General features: G+C 39.5%; 1 protein-coding gene across 7 annotated transcripts in view; it reads left to right on the top strand.

Moving 5' to 3' along the window:
• The window catches only part of LOC138758413 (protein Wiz-like), a 133,629-nt gene that overhangs the window by 82,635 nt on the left and 33,569 nt on the right, over nt 1-17,425 (top strand). For 4 of the 7 annotated variants that reach the window (XM_069927289.1, XM_069927291.1, XM_069927290.1 and 1 more), the window contains exons 9-11: nt 1,522-2,034; nt 9,556-9,990; nt 11,925-12,476. In XM_069927289.1, the coding sequence (XP_069783390.1) occupies nt 1,522-2,034; nt 9,556-9,990; nt 11,925-12,476 (1,500 nt within the window). Of the gene's footprint in view, nt 1-1,521; nt 2,035-9,555; nt 9,991-11,924; nt 12,477-16,935; nt 17,092-17,425 lie in introns of all 7 variants that reach the window. The other 3 variants (XM_069927293.1, XM_069927294.1, XR_011354274.1) reach the window with 2 other exon arrangements.

Raw genomic sequence — 17,425 nt, forward strand, 5'->3', positions numbered from 1 at the left:
AGGCTTTATCTGTAAACTTGGGGGAGTTGGGTTAATTGTGATGTTATTGTTCATCTTTCGAGCGGTTCCGTTGAGGAGGGGGAACTTGCAGATACAGTGATGGTTAAATTTTTTCCAAGAATGTGACTTAAAATAAAGTCAAATGTTTTAAGGTTTATATGTTCATGCAAGTGAAGTTTGTTCAGGATAAGTACAGTGTGGTATTTTTGTTCTTTAAACTATTTATTCTTAATGCAGGTGTATTAGCTAGAGTGACATTGAAGTGTACATAATTTCCAGAAAAGGCAAAGATGAAAAAAAAAGAACTGTTAAGATTATAGGAAATGCCTCACCTGAGGTAATATGCGGAGGTTGAAGATCATTTACTGTAACATCAGTGTCACTTTTTTTCTCTGCAAAAAAAAAATGGAGTTTGAATTTGGATAAGCTATACTTTGCCTTGTCTCAGGTATGTGTGTTCTGAAAGGGAATCAAGGTTCTAAATATGGGCAAAAAATTAAGACAATGTTCAAAATGTAGTCTGTGATGGTACAAAAAGAAAATAGGTGTACATTATTTGAAATAAATGTTGGAGAAGTTCATTAGGTTAATAAACATGATTTTTGGCATCTTTTATTTCTTTACAATACAGTGTGTAATCTTAAGAAATAAGTTGCTCATCAATTTATACCATACAGTAGCACAGTGTAGGCCCTTCAGCCCACAATGTTATGCCAACCTGTGTAAACGTACTCAACAATCAAAGCTTTCCCTACCTCACACCCATAGCAGTTTTTAACTGAAGACTAATAGAGTAAGAAAGCTCGTGAAAATAATAGCCAGCCAAGAAATATGTGGACAAAGAGGGTGTTTGATCACCTTGATGAGGTATTGAGAGGGACTGTTCAGGTTTATCTTCAGAAATAATGTTTTTCATTCCTTTTATTAAGTAGATGGCAGTTTGGAGAGGAAAAAAATAATTCATGATTCTCCTACATAGGTATCACATGTGCTGTCTCTATTTTTGAGTGGATGTGTTGCAAGGGCTTTCAGCTGACTTCTGTTTGAAATCTTTGGCACAAGATAGATGAAGATACAGTAAAACCCTGCTATCTGGTACCTATGGGGATTAGGAGATCCCATAAGTGAATTTTCCAGATGTTTGAGATTGCGTAGTGCACGATTAGCAAACTAACAGAGAGGTGCACCAATTTTAACCCTGTATTTTTTACCCTGTTTATTTCTGCTGGTTGCTTGAGGCTGTCAGTTGCTTGAATTCCAGGAATCTTGTAAATAGTTGTACAAAGAAGGAAGCTCTTTATCTTTTTTTATTCCACTGACATAATCTATAGCGCGATGAACACCTAATTTATAAACAATATGTTCGATGCCCTCTCATGGACTGACTACTATTCACACGTCAGAGAAGGCAACACAATTGTTCTATTTTAGGATCATGGCTCAACAAGCAGAGTATTTTGACTGCTAAGAATAATCTTTCTACTGTTTTGCATTGACTTTATTTGTTTTGTTTTACTTTAGTGCTGAATTCCTGCCAGTTATGTGGCACCTGCTTTGAAACTCGTAAAGGATTGTCAAGTCACGCACGCTTCCATTTGAGGCAGTTTGGAGTCCCGGATTCGGAAAGCAGTGGGGCCCCCATCGGTACATTGTATGAACTGATGAAAAGAAAAGGAATACCTAATGTTTTACCCTCAGCTTTGTCTAATGATAAACCACAAAGCTACGCACCAAAGGACCTGTCCAGTTTAACACAAGAGGCGCTTGGCAAACCACTTGGGGAGGAGTGTCAAGGTGAAGCAGCACAAACCGCTAAATCGCCAAAGTTGGGCATGAACAGTCCAACTAAGGGTCAGTCTCAGACATCAACACTCAAGAAAGTGCACCCCATTTTACCAAAGCCAGTGTCCAGTAAATCTCCAGAGCCAGGCAAAACAGGTAGATCATTGATGAACACTCCTCAGACATCAGGAGAACTACTGTCAAAGAAACTGTTTTGGTCTCCTCAAGATGACAATACACCCTTAAACCTCAGTAAGTTATGGTCACCATTAGGTTTTAAGATGATTTGATTTTCAAAATCCCAATGATAGATTACAAAAATGGCTGAATTGAATTATTTATGGAATGATCAGACAAATTAGTTACCAGCCATTTCAGAGTTTAGTGGCTGCAGATGTTCAATTAATTCAATGTAATCTCATGTATTATGAATGAGTAAAGATGCAAACAAGAATTTTCATTTGTCACTCTTACAATCTGGATTCATTACACAACCCTGGTTCTTTTCCACAAAGTCAAAACTTCATTGTTGTTGGCCTCTGAAATTGAAAATCTAAACCTTTCTTTAGTCCCTCCGAAGTCCACATCTTCCTCTATTGTTGCACTTCGCTGATATTTTACACTTTGGGATCTGTTCACAAAGCTGAATCTTTCAAAAACAAATCATGTGGCATGTTTAATTTCTTTCATTTTGTTTTTTGGAAAGGCTTTATGTCTCTCCTGCCAAGGCTTGACTCAGATAGAGTTCAGGAGTATATCTTGCATTGTTGTAAATGAAGATTAGTTCATGTATCTGTTTAAAAGGACATTAGGTTGAAGGGCCTTTGCATAAAAGCCAGAGCACTGCAAATTTCTGACTACTCTTCGAAATTACGATTGGAAGCTGAATTAAACCTTGATTTGTAGCATGTTGCAATGGCAGCTTCTAGACATACTCTTGCTTTTACATTTCTTCATTGAGGTGGAGAGGCAGCTGATGTTTTTTTCCTTTCAGCCTTGGTTGTAAATTAGGTTGCTACTTTTGCTTTCCTGCTGTTTGTGCTTCAGCAATGCTTCACTATCATTTCCATTTGAATTGAGGTTGACAACTTAGTAAAGGTGGAAGAAGAGAGTGACTGAGAATTTTTTTAAATAGTTCGTGTTCAGGCAGAGGTTAATTTTTCATATTTGGGTGCAAAAGTAGCTTCTGATCTCAAATCTACACAGATTTCAAGAAGGTATTTAATAAAAATCATGTCTTCATGACTGCTTGTTAAAGTTCAAGCCTGAGGAATAGAAAGCAGGTAGTGAACTGGCTGACACATTGGCAAAGAGGGATAATGAACTGAACTAATGCGTGTCTTTATATGCAAATAACTCGGAATACAAGCATGCCACTTCTCAAATTGGAAGGATGTGACCATTGATATTCTATAATGATTTATACTCGTACCACTATTTTCTTTATTAATTAGATCAGCCATTCTCAACCGGAGCCCTGAGGGCCTCAAGTAAAAGCGTTGATTTCTTTTCAACTGTTTGTAACATAAATTATTTTTGTTTCTTTATGTAGTTGGTAGGAGAGAAGTACGGAAGAAACCAAAATTTGACTGCTTCATAGAGGGAAGGTCCCATAAACTTTGAGCAAAGTCCTGGGGGTATGGAGTGGGTGGGTGGGGCATAGCCTAAAAAAGGTTGAGAATGGCTGATTTACTATGGATAAAAAGATCACATCGCTAAAGGTATGCAATATGATAAGTAGTGTGCCTGAAATCAATGGGTTAGATATTAATAAATGAAGCAAAAAATGGAACTGTGGCAAATATGAAGTTATTAACTTAGAACCTATGAAGTATTAATTTCTGTGTGAAAATCTAGAAGCTGCAGAAATCCAAACCAAGACTCGAGGAAGAAACTAGACAAGAGCTAAACAAATACATGCACATTCATCAGTTATATAAGTTTTGGTGAGCCTGTCGTTGAGTTACTGTGAAAAGTTCTAAAAACCATATTTTCTATAATGTTGGTGAGTGCAGTGTAGATATACCAGAGGTATATTTGGACAATGGGTTAAGTTATAATAACAACACAAATAAAGATGTTTTCTCTGACTTGTGGAAGGCTTTGGAATGATGTTTTCAGGGTATTAGAGAACCTGTAGATAAATTGAGGAACTCATTGAATGGCAAAATAGGCACAAGGGTCTAAATAGCTTACTGCAATGATTTGATCACCATTAAGACAAGTGTAAATTACTCATCTCACTTTCTCCAAATTAAAGAAGTAGCCATGGGTACCTGCATGCATCCCAGCTATACCTGCCTGTTTGTAGGGTTTATGGAGCAATCCATGCTACAAACCCACACAACTCTTTCTCTAATTTATCGATGATGTCATCGGAGCTGCCTCATGCATCCGCAATGAGCTTGTCATCTTCATCCACTTCGTGTCTAACTTCCACCCTGATCTCAAACTCACCTGGTCCATCTCCAATAACGCTCTCCCCTTCCTGGATCTCTCTATCTCCAACTCGGGAGACAAGCTTTCCACCGGCATATACTACAAACCCTCTAACTTCCACAGCTACCTTGACTACACTTCCTCACACCCTGTCCCTTGCAATGATTCCATCCTTTTCTCTCAATTTATCCATCTTCACCGCATCTGTTCCCAAGCTGAGGTCTTCCAGACCACATCTTCCGAAATATTTGCCTTCTTCCACAAATGTGGCTTCCCCTCCACCACCATCAATTCAGTCCTCACCCGCATCTCCATTTCCCACTCATCTGCCCTGGCCCCCTCTGCACTGAGACACTCAAACATAGAATCCCCCTCATCTTCACCTACCACTCCACTATCCTCCACATCCAACACATTATCTGCTGGAATTTCCGGCACTTACTACAAGATCCCAACACCAGACACATTTTTCCTTCTCCTCCACTCTCGGCCTCCCTCCGTGATTCTCTCATGCAATCATCCCTCCCCACCCTTCCCCAGGGCCTTCCTCTGTGGCTACAGGAGGTGCAATACTTGCGCCCACACCTTTTCCCTCACTGCGGTATTAGGCCCCAAACAGACCTTTCAAGTGAAGCAATGCTTCACTTCTGCATTCGCAGGATTGATTTGCTACATCCGGTGCTCCATTTGTGACCTTCTCTACATCGGAGAGACCAATCGCGGATTGGGAGATTGCTTCGCTCAGCACCTCTTACCTCTACTCTGTCCACCACAACAGAGACTTCCCAGTAGCCAACCATTTCAATTCTGAGTTGCACACCTATACTTGCATGTCTGTCCATGGCCTTGTGTACTATCCTACCCTGACCACCAGCAGATTGGAGGAACAACATCTTATTTTCCGTTGGGCACTCTCCAGCCAGATGGCATTAACATCGACTTCTCTGTTTTCTGCTAAACTTGTTTGCCTTTTCTTTCCCCTTCCCCTTTCCAGTTCTCCCCTCCCTTCCCCCTCTACCCACTCAGCCATCCCTCCTCCCTTGATCGCTGCTATCCCCTCCTTCCCTTCTTCACCTATCATCTCCTGCCTGTGTGCTGTTCAGTTTTGCCGATATCTCATCATTGTTTTGTAAGAAATACATCTGTTGTAATACTCAACCAAGTGGTTCTCAACCTTTTTTTCCCCACTCACATACACATTAAGCAATCCCTTACCAACCACATAGGCATAGGTTCTCTGTGGTTAGTAAGGGATTACTTAAGGTGGTGTGTGAGTGTTGAGAACCACTGGATTAACCTGAGTGTTTGCCATGGAAAGTTTTCAGTAACCAAAGAAATACCTAACTTAATCTTCACACACCTTCAATTTTAAAAGCATTCATTCATAGGTAATTACATCACAAACCAAGCATTAATGTCAACAGAAAAATGTTTAATCAGAAATGTAAAAACCCAGGTTGGATTCAAAATTACCACAGTGGCAGATAGCAAAAGCAGTGGATCTGGAAGGTTTGGTGACTGAAAGATTGTATGCAGTGAGTTTCACAGGGCTTGGTGCAAGGTTCCTTGCATCTTCCAATCAGGTTTATTTAATAATTCCTGCTTAAGTTGAGTGCCCATGATTAAGAAGCTTGGGAACTTGGGTCAGTGGTGAAGAAGAATATTATTACCTCCAGAAAGTTATGTGAGTCTGGAGAAATGTGAGGTATATATGGGGAGGGATAAAAGCAAATGAAATGCACTATAAATGGTAGTTCAGTAAAAATAATTACACCACTTCTTTAGTGAGATCTATAGAGTAACAGATGGATCTTGATGGACAAATTTGCATTGAATTACATTGGGGTTTGGTGAGACCACCTAGGGTACCATATAGAGTATTTAAGGAGGGATAAGCTTGTATTTTGGTGAAAGTTTTTTGGGTTTATTCCTGAAATTGTCTTATAAAGAAAAGTTGACTGTGTTCCATGGAGTTGAGAAGAATGAGAACTAATCTTATTTTAACAAATGTTTTCTGGGGACTTGACAAATTAGATATTTTTCGTATTGGGAATTGAGGAATCAAAAGCCAAAGGGCATTGCTTCAGAATAAAGGAGTGCACATTTAACATGGCATTGGGGAGCAATTTCCTGTAATTATTATAAATTTTAGACATTCTGTACCTAGAGAGTCGTAGAAGTTGCATCACAAATCTGTGGTCTTTGAGAGTTGAGTGTTGTGGAACACATAGGAAGGTTCTAGATAAAGATTTGTCCTTATCTTATCAAATCACCAATTTTAATTGGCACCAAGTTTCTTTGACTTATCTTTAAAATAATTTTTGAGATTTTGATTATTGAGTATCTTTATTAAAAAGTTACCTCATAGTTGTTACCTTTTCACCCTGTTTGTGCAAACAGTCATGTATTTGCATTGTTTCATATTTTGCTTTGTGGCACTTACCATTACTATCTCTGAGATTTAAAGATCTTTGTCACAAATCTGTAGCAATACCCTAATTGCAATCAGGCATTTGCACTGCAGTTATAGCGTGGCTGAACAAGAGATAGTGCAAGTGTTCTTTTCATTTTAATTGCGATCTGAAGGTAATTTAATATGTTAATATATGTGTCTTTATTTTGTATATGTAACTGTTGCATAGCTGTTTTGGTATCTTTAATCATATTCATCTTCATTTCACTTTTGTGTTGTACTTCGATCATTTGCCAGTAATTTTCCTCATTCTCGATCTTAACTATCGCTTTTTATCTTTTCGTAGCGAGTTGCCTAAAGCTGCAGCCCTTCCCAGATTAATTAAGTTTGGAGCTGAATATTGTTGGAGTAGTGATACAAAACCCACCTGTTTTTGTTTATATTGAGCTTTGATGACAGTAGATTATTCTATCAGTGAAGAAATATACACTTCAGTCTAAAAGTGGTTGTGGTGAAGAACAGTTATGGCTAATAAACCTGGAGAGCATTGTGACAGTTTTCATTGGGGTTTGGTGTCTATTTTGCAATCTAAGGGCATAACAAGTACTGTCGCATTAGAGATGGATTGTTCTTTAATCAGAAGAGCAATTGTTTTACTAAAAGAAAAAAATGCAACATGTTCCCATTGTGAAATAGATACTACAGTTTTGTCATCTGTGATTTGTGGGAGGAAAAAAATTGATCAGTAAGCTATGCTACATGTGTTGTTGTTTCGTGCTGTGTTGTTTTATCATTTGTTTTACTCGTATTTCTGGAAGAAGTAGAAATTGTTTTAGGTGGGGAAACAATCAACTCATCTGATCCCATCTTTTAAATCCTTACTGGCTACCTTTCAGTATAACAGAGGAATTATATTTTTTTTTCTTTTCTGTCAGAAGTCATGAGTTTGGTGAGCATAGCATCTGATTAAGGGTACTGGAACTAATTTGAGAAATGAGTCGGGGAATTTTGAGGATCACGTGAATTCCCAATAAATAATAGTCACATTTTTACTACAACATGTTCCTGTGCATACACTTAAATTCAATGAACTCCTACACTTACAGTAAGTCTACAGTTATTAAATCTTGTGTTTAGTGATTTCAAATTATTTTAGATAAGCATCGAACTTTAGTTTTTTTTAGATTTTATCAGTATTGTGAAGGTGCTCCAAAAATTGCTGTAGATTTCCAACTTAACTTTTTATGACTCTACCTATCTCTTGAGTATTGCAGAAAGAAACCTTGGCCCTCTTCACTACTTACATTACTCTTCCAGTTGAGACTGCAGGATTTGTGGGGTGGGGGGGGGGGGGTGGTGAGAAGAGTTTGCATCCTGCTAAGATTAGTAATAAAACTTAACTTTCTTGGTTGAATGTCCACAGTCTAAATGACATAGCTGCCACCATGAAGCGGTCTTCTTTAGAATTTCTTCACTTTACTTTTTGATTAGTTCTGTTGCAGTTATTTAAAGTTTACTCTCGTGTTATATTTCAACAGTTTCATGTCTTTGTTTCTTTTGGGCTAGTTGCATGATCATGGGAATTTAAAAAATATATTTAATATTGGCTGAAATCAGCTTCAAGCTTTGTGTGAGATGCATATTAAATTGGCTGGGTACTTGCTTTGTGTATTTGCTCACTTCATATCCTGATCAATGTAACTTTTCATTTTGAAAATATTTGTGTGATTAATGCACAAACCTGCCATTGGCACCAACTTACTTTTTCATACTGCACTTTATACATGGCACTGCTTTCACAAATTAAGGCTGTTAACATTTGCCTGGCCATGTTCAGTTTGTTTTTGTGACTTTATGCTTGGTTGTGCTTTGGAACCTTTTGTCTATGGTGCTTTGTTTCTATGTACTTCTGTGACCTTTGTTTTAGTGGAGGTTGTGTGTTTCTGTTGAGATTTTTGTTTAATTGCTTCATCATCTGCTATCTTAATTTTTGACAGGGGTACTGCAAGTGAAAGGCAAGGGGTTGTTTTGCATTTGCCAGTATGCTCTTTATGCTACTGATATAATTGCCTTATAATTGTTGCCCATCCAATTGAAATAGCATCAAGTAAGGCTCATATCCATTTCTTTTCTAGTTCCCCTTCCCAAAAGAGTAAATGGAATTGCTGATCCCAAAATATGATGAAAAGGCTGCTGTTGGCAAAATTGCTTTTCAGCTTTGAACTTGTTAAATATTCCTTAGTTTTATTACTTTCATTTTTTTCTTTTCTTCACTGTTGCATGGCAAACCTTCATCCTGAGGAGATGCCCATTGTCTTCTCAGTTGCTGCCTCGCAGGTGATATTTGTCTCTCTACCTATAGCAATACTATAAAGAGATGCTAAAGTTCTGAGAGAGATTATGCTTATCTTGTGGATTGACCAGAAAGCAGTGGGAGCATTTGTGGTTTCCTGGCAGAGGTTTGATTCATGCTGGTAGCCCTCCAGCTGTCTGACAAGTTGGCAGCCATGGAACTACAAGGATGAATCAGCTGAGCCTCGTAATCTCACCCAAGAGTTTGTGCACAAGCTTCTTCCAGTTTGTTCCTGTTGACTGACCAGGAATTAAATTTCAAGCTGATCTCAATACATTTCCTATCCACAGCTAGCAATCTTACCCAGTTTTAGATCCAACTGTGGTTCCAGTTCAGTTGAGATAAAAGGCCAAGTCTGTCAGATCTATATTTTCAGCCCTAAATTTCTACCATCAATTAAACCCATAAAATCTAAATTTTGTAAAATGTGGTGACTGAGTTGCTTCTTGGAGCTGCATAATGCTTCGTAGATTACTTTGGAAAAAGCAAGGTTGATGTGTATGAGAGGTTAATGATCACAGATGCCGTTCTAACGGTGTTAAATACGACTTCTCTCTTTCATTCACAGCAGTAAACAGTGAACACATAAGCTGTCGGTTGTGTGGTGCCTGCTTTGAAACCCGGAAGGGGCTGTCGAGCCATTCCCGAGCTCATTTGAGGCACTTTGGAGCGGTGGATATGGATTCCAAAGGATCTCCGATTGAAGCTCTGAATGAATTCATTAAGAAAAAAGGGATACAGAGTGCTTTATCATCCATGTTGCCGATGAAGAAAGCTCACAGCTACCATAAGGTGTCTTCCCTCAAAGCGGAAAGGAGCAATTTCAAATTAGGGGCACCAGTCAACAAGAAAACATCTGTCACATCCCCTTCAATGTCAACACAGAAGAAGCTGAAGCACGTTACCATGGGAGTGCATATGGAATCTGGGATTTCTCAGGCCTCAAGACCTAATAATGGGCTGACTTCAGAAACCTATTGGCCAACATCACCCATAAATCTGTGTAAGGTCTTAATTAGTGATAGGTGGGCAAGATACTGTATTTTGTTATGCAAGGATTTGTGGTCCTCTGTTAGAATGACCCAAGGGGGAAAGTTGATGGCATCTGTACTAATATCCATGCGCCATGCCATTCTGCTTTCCCTGCAGTGGAGAAGGTTAAGTCGAAGGTAAAGAGAAAGCAAGAATCTGAGAATAAAGCAGTGAACATCCACTACCTCAGAGTGCAGTACGAATTTGTTGCTTAGTAACAGGAAGGATTTATTCACAAGTAATTTCACAGCTTTACAGGTGCAGAATTCAAATCTGAAAGATGAATCTTTTTTCAGGATTTTGTCATTTTCAGTAAGGTTATGTTGTGTTTGGCATCCTTTCTACATCTTTAAATGCTTTCTGAACAATTCCATGTTTTGAGTCTAGTCACTTTCGTGAGTTGCTTAGCAAGATTTTACATCTAGCATTGATATAAATGTAAGTTAATCTACTTGGTGCTGGTTGACAAATGTCAGTGATTTAGGATATTGGGTGATTTCCCAGCACTTCTTGCAATAAGATCTTTCATGTTTACCTAGAACTATAGGTGGCATTTAATCTAGGAGTATCGTCTTCAAGATGACAATGTTTCACAGTCTTGTGTGTTTGGGTTAATTTGCATGCTGGGGCTTAAATCTCCACTTGTCTGATTCAGAGCAGTGAGTGTTATCACTGAGTAAAGCTGACACTTAACAATCAAATGTGCCTTGCACTAATGAGGGATCAGAAGCAACTGTTTATTCTGTCAAGTGATGTATTTCTTTATGTTCATGAAGCATTCATCATAATAGTACTATCCACTAGAAAAAGCTAGTTTGCAATTTATTGTATTCACCTAGTTTTTTTAAAAACAAAATACCACTAGGTGTTTTGTCATAACTATTTCTGTCAAGGCTTACCTTTTTTAGAAATGCAGTGTCTGAGAGTTCAGAAAGTTGAAAAACAATGATGTGAATTGATTAGAAGAGAAGCATTTTTAAATAACCTGATGTGTTGAAGTGCTCAATGTATAGTGTTCTGAAGTTTCAGCGCGCAAAGCAAGTTTCCAGTTTCCTCATAATTTTGTGTGGGGTGGTGATTCAATGTGTGCTTCAGAAGTGTGAAGTTGCAAAACAAATCAAATCCAGATTTTGTTGAAGACCTTGCTGCTTTTGTTCATCACAGGGTAGTCTTTGGAATTTCTTGTCCTGTCTGTGAGGTGCATGGGAAAATTCTTATCAACCCTTTGTGTTGACTCACTGTTTAACAGGTGAAAGTACTGTCTAGTGAGGTGATTCCTACACAACCAATGGACCTCAATTCCATCCCAAATCTGCTGGATTATTTGACCTTAGATGTCAATGGAGGGTGATTTTTGCTTTCAGATCATTGCCTCTCATTTTAATTGGGTGTAAGTGGATTTTAATATGATGCTTCAATAGATGTCTGTTGTTTTGTGGCTTGCATTCCAGAACAGTGAGCATTTATTTTTCCTGCCAGAAAGTTGCTGGAGTCTATGGGACAGGTTGCAAAGAGTGCCTTGATCATTATTTAGGAGGGGAAACTAGGGTACATGAGGATTGAGGGGGAGGAGTTTGAAGAGTGGGAGTGATGGTGGCCATGTTACACTGCACTATATGGTAGGGAGGTGTGAACCTGTTTCCTTTGATTTGATTCTCCCATTCATTCCTCATGCCAAATTCTGGGCATGGCATGTTAAAACCAAGAATGCATGAAAGCCTCTCAAGCCACTTTCTTCCTGTGCTTAATGTGCACAGCATTGTCCTGTAACCTGCTTGCTCTTCAGTCAAGGAATGGCTTGTGGCACAAGGAGACTAAAGTGGGACGATCAAATTCACTTTCGTTTAAGGGGAAATCATTTTTTAAAAAATGTTCATTGCAATTTCCCCTTTCTTTTATTTACAGCGATTGATTCAGCGCCTAGCAAAGAGACGCGTTGTGAATTTTGCGGTGATTACTTTGAAAACCGCAAAGGGCTGTCGAGTCACGCAAGGTCACACCTGAGGCAGTTTGGGGTGACCGAATGGACAGTTAATGGTTCGCCAATAGACACATTGAAGGAGCTCATGAAAAGGAAAATGCATCCTCTTGAATCATCTGTTACACCTGGGCTCAAAGAGCCACCAAAGCCAGCGGCGACTAGTATGAAATCACCAACTGAGAACATGCAGGGTGAACCTTTCTCACCCTCCGCGGGTAGATCAACTAAGTTCAGTCTGACCATTCCATCCATCCGGCAGGTTCCGTCAGGATCACTCATACCCAAAAAGGTTCAGGGCCAATTTCTCTCCTTGTCACCATTGAAAAAGATGAAACCGAACCCGCTGAAAAAAGTGAAACAAGAACATTTCAAAATAGAATATAACTCTGAAGAGCCAGCAACTTCGCTGAAGAGCGACAGTTATTTACCAGAACAAATGTGGCCACCCAGAGGAGATACTTCACCTCTCCATTTAAGTAGGTTTTTACTTCCCTGTTGCTGAGAGAGCTTTGTGTACTTTTATCTTAGTCCAGAAAATTGAATTATTATGCTCTTGGAATTAAGTGGAAGGTAATGTTCACTTAGAAATGAGTTAGAAGTTTTACATATGTGTACATGGGGAAAAAAGAACCATAGAACACTACAGCACAGAAATAGGCTCTTTGGGTCTTCTATTCTGTGCCAAACTACTGTTCTGCTTGGTCCCAATGACCAGCACCCAGTCCATATCCTCACCATCCATGTACCTGTTCAAATTTTTCTTAAATATAAAAATTGAACCCATATTCACCACTTCAGCTGGCAGTTTACTACCTCACCATGACTACCAAGCAACTGAACCTTCCTGACTAATCTCCCAAGTGGGATCTTGTCAAAGGTGTTTCTAATGTCCATGTGGACAATACCCACATCTTTTTCTTCATTAACTTTCATGGTAACCTCAAAAATAACTCTTAAGATTTATTAAACACAACTTACTTTGCATAAATCCATGTTGCCTAATCAAATACGTGTACATCCAATCTCTAAGAACACCTTCCAACTACTGTCATCAGGCTTACCAGCCTATAATTTCCTGGGTTATTTTTGGAGTCTTTATAAACAAAGGAACAACGGTTACCCGCCAAACCCGTGGCTCAGGACATTTTAAATATCTGCCAAGGCCCCTACAATTTCTACACTAGCCTTTCTCAAGGACTAAAGGAATACCACTTTGATCTTTGAGGGGACCAGTTTTGTCCTTTACTATCCTTTTGTTCTTAATATACCTTTAGAAGCCCTTGGAATTTTCCTTTACATTGTCTGCCAAAGCAACCTCATGTCTTCTTTTACCCCTCCTGATTTTCTTCTAAAGTTGTTTTTTTTTCATTTTTTATACTACTCAAGTACCTCATTTGCTCCTTATTGCCAATGCCTGCTATACAACTCTCTTCTTGACCATATTCCCAATATCCCTTGAAAACCAAAGTTCCTTGTTTGCATTTAATCCTGATGGAAACATACACGCTCTGTACTTTCAAAATTTCACCTTTAAATGCCTTCCACATACAACCACATCCTTGCCAGAAAACAACTTATCCTTTATCATTTTCTCAAATTTGACCTTTCCCAATTTATAATCTCAAGCCGGGGACCAGACTTAGCCTTCTCCATAATTATCTTGAAACTAATTGCATCATGATCATTTGACCCAAAGTGTTCCCCTACACATACATTTGTCACCTGTCCTGTCTCATGCCCCGATAGGAGATCCAGTATTGCACTTTCTCCACTTGGTACTTCGATGTATTGATTTAGAACACTTTCCTGAACACATTTGACAGTATCAGACAATATGCAGAAAGTTTAAAATCACCTTCTGTCACAGCTTTGTTTCCTGCAGCTAACTCACTGCAGATTTGCTCCTCCAGTTCTTGTTGACTATAATACAACCCCCATTAATGTGGGGGTTGTATTATAGTCACCTATCCTCAGCTCTACTTGTATAGTCTCAGTAGATGAGCCCTCTCACCTGTCCTTTCTGAGCATAGCTGTGATATTTTCCCTACCAAGCGATGCCACACCTCCCCCTTACATCCCTCCCCCTCTACATGACTGAAATAACAGAACCCTGGAACATTGAGCTGCCCCTCCTGTAACCAAGTTTCACTAATGGCCTCAATGCCATAATTCTATGTGCCAATCCACGCTATAAGCTCGACTGGCTTTCCGACAATACTCCTTCCATTGAAATAGATTCACCTGAGAACATTATTTGTGCCATGCACAACCTTTTGATTTCTGTCTTTCTTTGCGTCTTAACATAATCTTTTTCCTCCTCTACTCTTATCTGTTCTGGCACTCTGGTTTCCATTTCCCTTCAAATCTTCTTTAAACTCCTCCCCTGCCCCGCCCCCCCAAAACAAAGCAGCACAAGCAAACTTTCCCACAAGGATGTTAGTCCCTTTCCAGTTGAGATGCACACTGGCCCACTGATAAGTCTCGCCTTCTAATGATCCAGAAATCTGAAGCCCTCCCTCTTGTATCAACTCTTTCGCCACGCATTAAGCTGTATTATCCTCCTATTTCTCACCTCACTGGCACTTGGCACAGGAAGCAATCCTGAGATCACAACCCTCGAGGTCCTGTCCGTCAACTTCGTACCTAGCTCCCTGTACTCTCTGCAGGACTTTTCTACGTGAATCACGACAGCATAAATTATGCAAATTGTAGCATTTTGTGAGTTATACAGATTTTTAGGTTTTGGATTACGCTTACAAATCTTTCAATTAAATGAATCGCTCTGCCCTTTAAATTTTTTTTCTCTTTAACTTGCTGTCCTATTCTGAGTATGTTGCAATAATCTTTCTGTAGGCTATGATGCTTGTGGTCGTGTACACCATCCGATGGATAAAAATTGGTACAGTAAACTAGAAATGCCAGTGCAGTGATGAAAAAACAATTGCCACACGTAATGAGAATCCCAAAATTGGACTTGCAGATTTTTCTATTTTATTCCATACTTGAAAATCTGCATGTCTGAAGAGTATATTTCTGTTTCAGAATGATTTGAAGTCTCTTGAAAAATCACACATTTGTTCTTGCTTCAAGTTTTCTTGAATTGACTGCTTTGTGGAGCCATAAACCATCCTTGTTGCCTTGTGAAATTTATCGTGCTGTGCTGATTAGAAAGTCTTAGGTCTCTCAATAAGAAATGCCATCAGCATTTGGAATTTTCAGCTGCACTGCTTTCCATTAATGTTGTGCCTTTAATATCTTGAGGCTTTGCAGGAGTGATATCAGGAAAATAAATGACAAGCAACCAAACCATACAAATCATTGCTGATCTAATCATAATTTGAACTCCACATTCCTCTTAACACCAGAAATCTTTCACTCCTTTGTCTATCAAAAGCCTGTTTACTTCCTTAAAAACGTTCGAAGTCTCTACTTCCACTGGCCTTCGAGAGAAGAGAATTGCAAAAACCCCCTGGTAAAGGAAATTTCACCTCTTCTCTCTTGATTGGATCCTGCCTTGTATTTAAACTGTGATCCTTGTTCTACGCTCACCCATAAGAGAACGCATCCTTTCCATGTCCACCCTGTGAAGATTTCTATTTATCTAGTGTTTCAGTGAGATTACCCAAACTCCAGCAAATACAAGCCAAAGCAGTTAAATCTTTCATCATAAACAACACAGCAATTTAGGCTACTAGTTAGTCTAAGCTACCTCTGAACTGCTTCCAATACATTTATATCCTTTTAATAAGGAGATCGATATTATACTCATTATTCCAGGTGTCATCCCACCATTACACTATTTAATAGGATGTAAGGTCTTTCTCTGCTTTTGTATTGCGATCCCTTCCCAGATAATAAAATTCTCTTTCCTAATTACTAACTACATACAGAATGGTCATTTGTGAAACATGCACGAAGGTGCCCAAGTTCCTCAACATTTTCCTAAAGGGAAACAAAAATAGGTAAAAGTTTATTCATGAAGGAATTCATACACTAAGATGCTGGTAGCTGATTAAACAGCCCCCTCTAACTGAGCGAAGGCAACAAAATGTGCTGAAGGTAGAATTAGAAATGCAAATGTTTGGAGTAGATGAAGGGATGGAAGAGGTTACATTTAAAGAGCGGTAATGCTAGAAGGGTTTCTGAATGAAGATGGAAATTTAAGAGTCAGGCTTTGCTTGACTCAGATGCAGTACCATTTAGGACCGTGCCAATATTGTTTTGTCTGATGCTAAATTTAAGAATTCGAATAAGCTCACAGCCGACAGGATGCCACAGAATAGTAGAATGTTACAGCACAGAAACAGGCCTCTTCGGCCCTTCTAGTCTGTGCTGATCCTTTTTTTTGCCTAGTTCCACTGAAGGGACTGATGCTTTCAGTAATGTTTTATAGAAGTCATTGACATGCCAAATTTCCTCTGCTTCTAAGGAAATTGGGGTACTGGTGTACTTTCTTTCCATTTGCATCAATGTGGGTGTTGATGTTGCTAGAGTTGTAGGTTTGTCTGCTATCTCCACCTTGTTACCATTGATGGGGACCATGGAGTCCCTCTTCTAGGAGACTATAATCAGCTCCTTGGTCTTGCTGACATTGAAGGAGAGGTTGTTATGGCACTGTCTCTATTGTCTTTCCTGACACTTTACGTTGGCGATCCAGCCGATGATGATGTCATCAGGGAATTTATGTAGTTGGAGTGGCGTTTGGCAATGCAGTTGTGGGTGTATAGGGACTGTAGTAAGAGGTTAGGTACACAACCTTGTCGGGCCTCAGTGTGGAGGATGAAGGTGTTGATTGCAGGTTAGGAAGTTGTGAATCCAGTTGCACAGGGAGGTACTGAGGTCAAGTTTGGAGATGAGTTGATTTGGAATTATTGTGTTTAAGGTGGAGCTATAGTCGGTAAATAGTAGTCTGACATTGGTGTCCTTGTTGTTTAGGTATTCCTAGGGCCAGGGGGATGGCATCTGCTGTGGACCTGTTACACCCGTTTGCAAATTGGAGTGGGTCAAGGATGGCTGATGGGCAGGAATTCATGTGAGCAATGACCGCCCTCTAAAGCACTTCATCATGGTGAACATCAGAGCCACCGGCTGGTAATAATTCAGACCTGTTGTTACATTCTTCTTTGGCAACGGGATAATAGCAACTGCCTTGATAGTGGATGTCTTGATGATGTCAACGGAATGGTAGCAGCCAATAGAATGTCAACGGAATGGTAGCCGCCAATAGGATGTCAACGGAATGGTATCAGCCAATAGGATGTCAACGGGATGGTAGCAGCCAATAGGATGTCAACGGGATGGTAGCAGCCAATAGGATGTCAACGGGATGGTAGCAGCCCATAGGATGTCAACGGGATGGTAGCAGCCCATAGAATGTCAACGGGATGGTAGCAGCCAATAGGATGTCAACGGGATGGTAACAGCC

The sequence above is a fragment of the Narcine bancroftii genome, chromosome 3 (assembly GCF_036971445.1).
Source record: "Narcine bancroftii isolate sNarBan1 chromosome 3, sNarBan1.hap1, whole genome shotgun sequence".
Lineage (NCBI taxonomy): Eukaryota > Metazoa > Chordata > Chondrichthyes > Torpediniformes > Narcinidae > Narcine > Narcine bancroftii.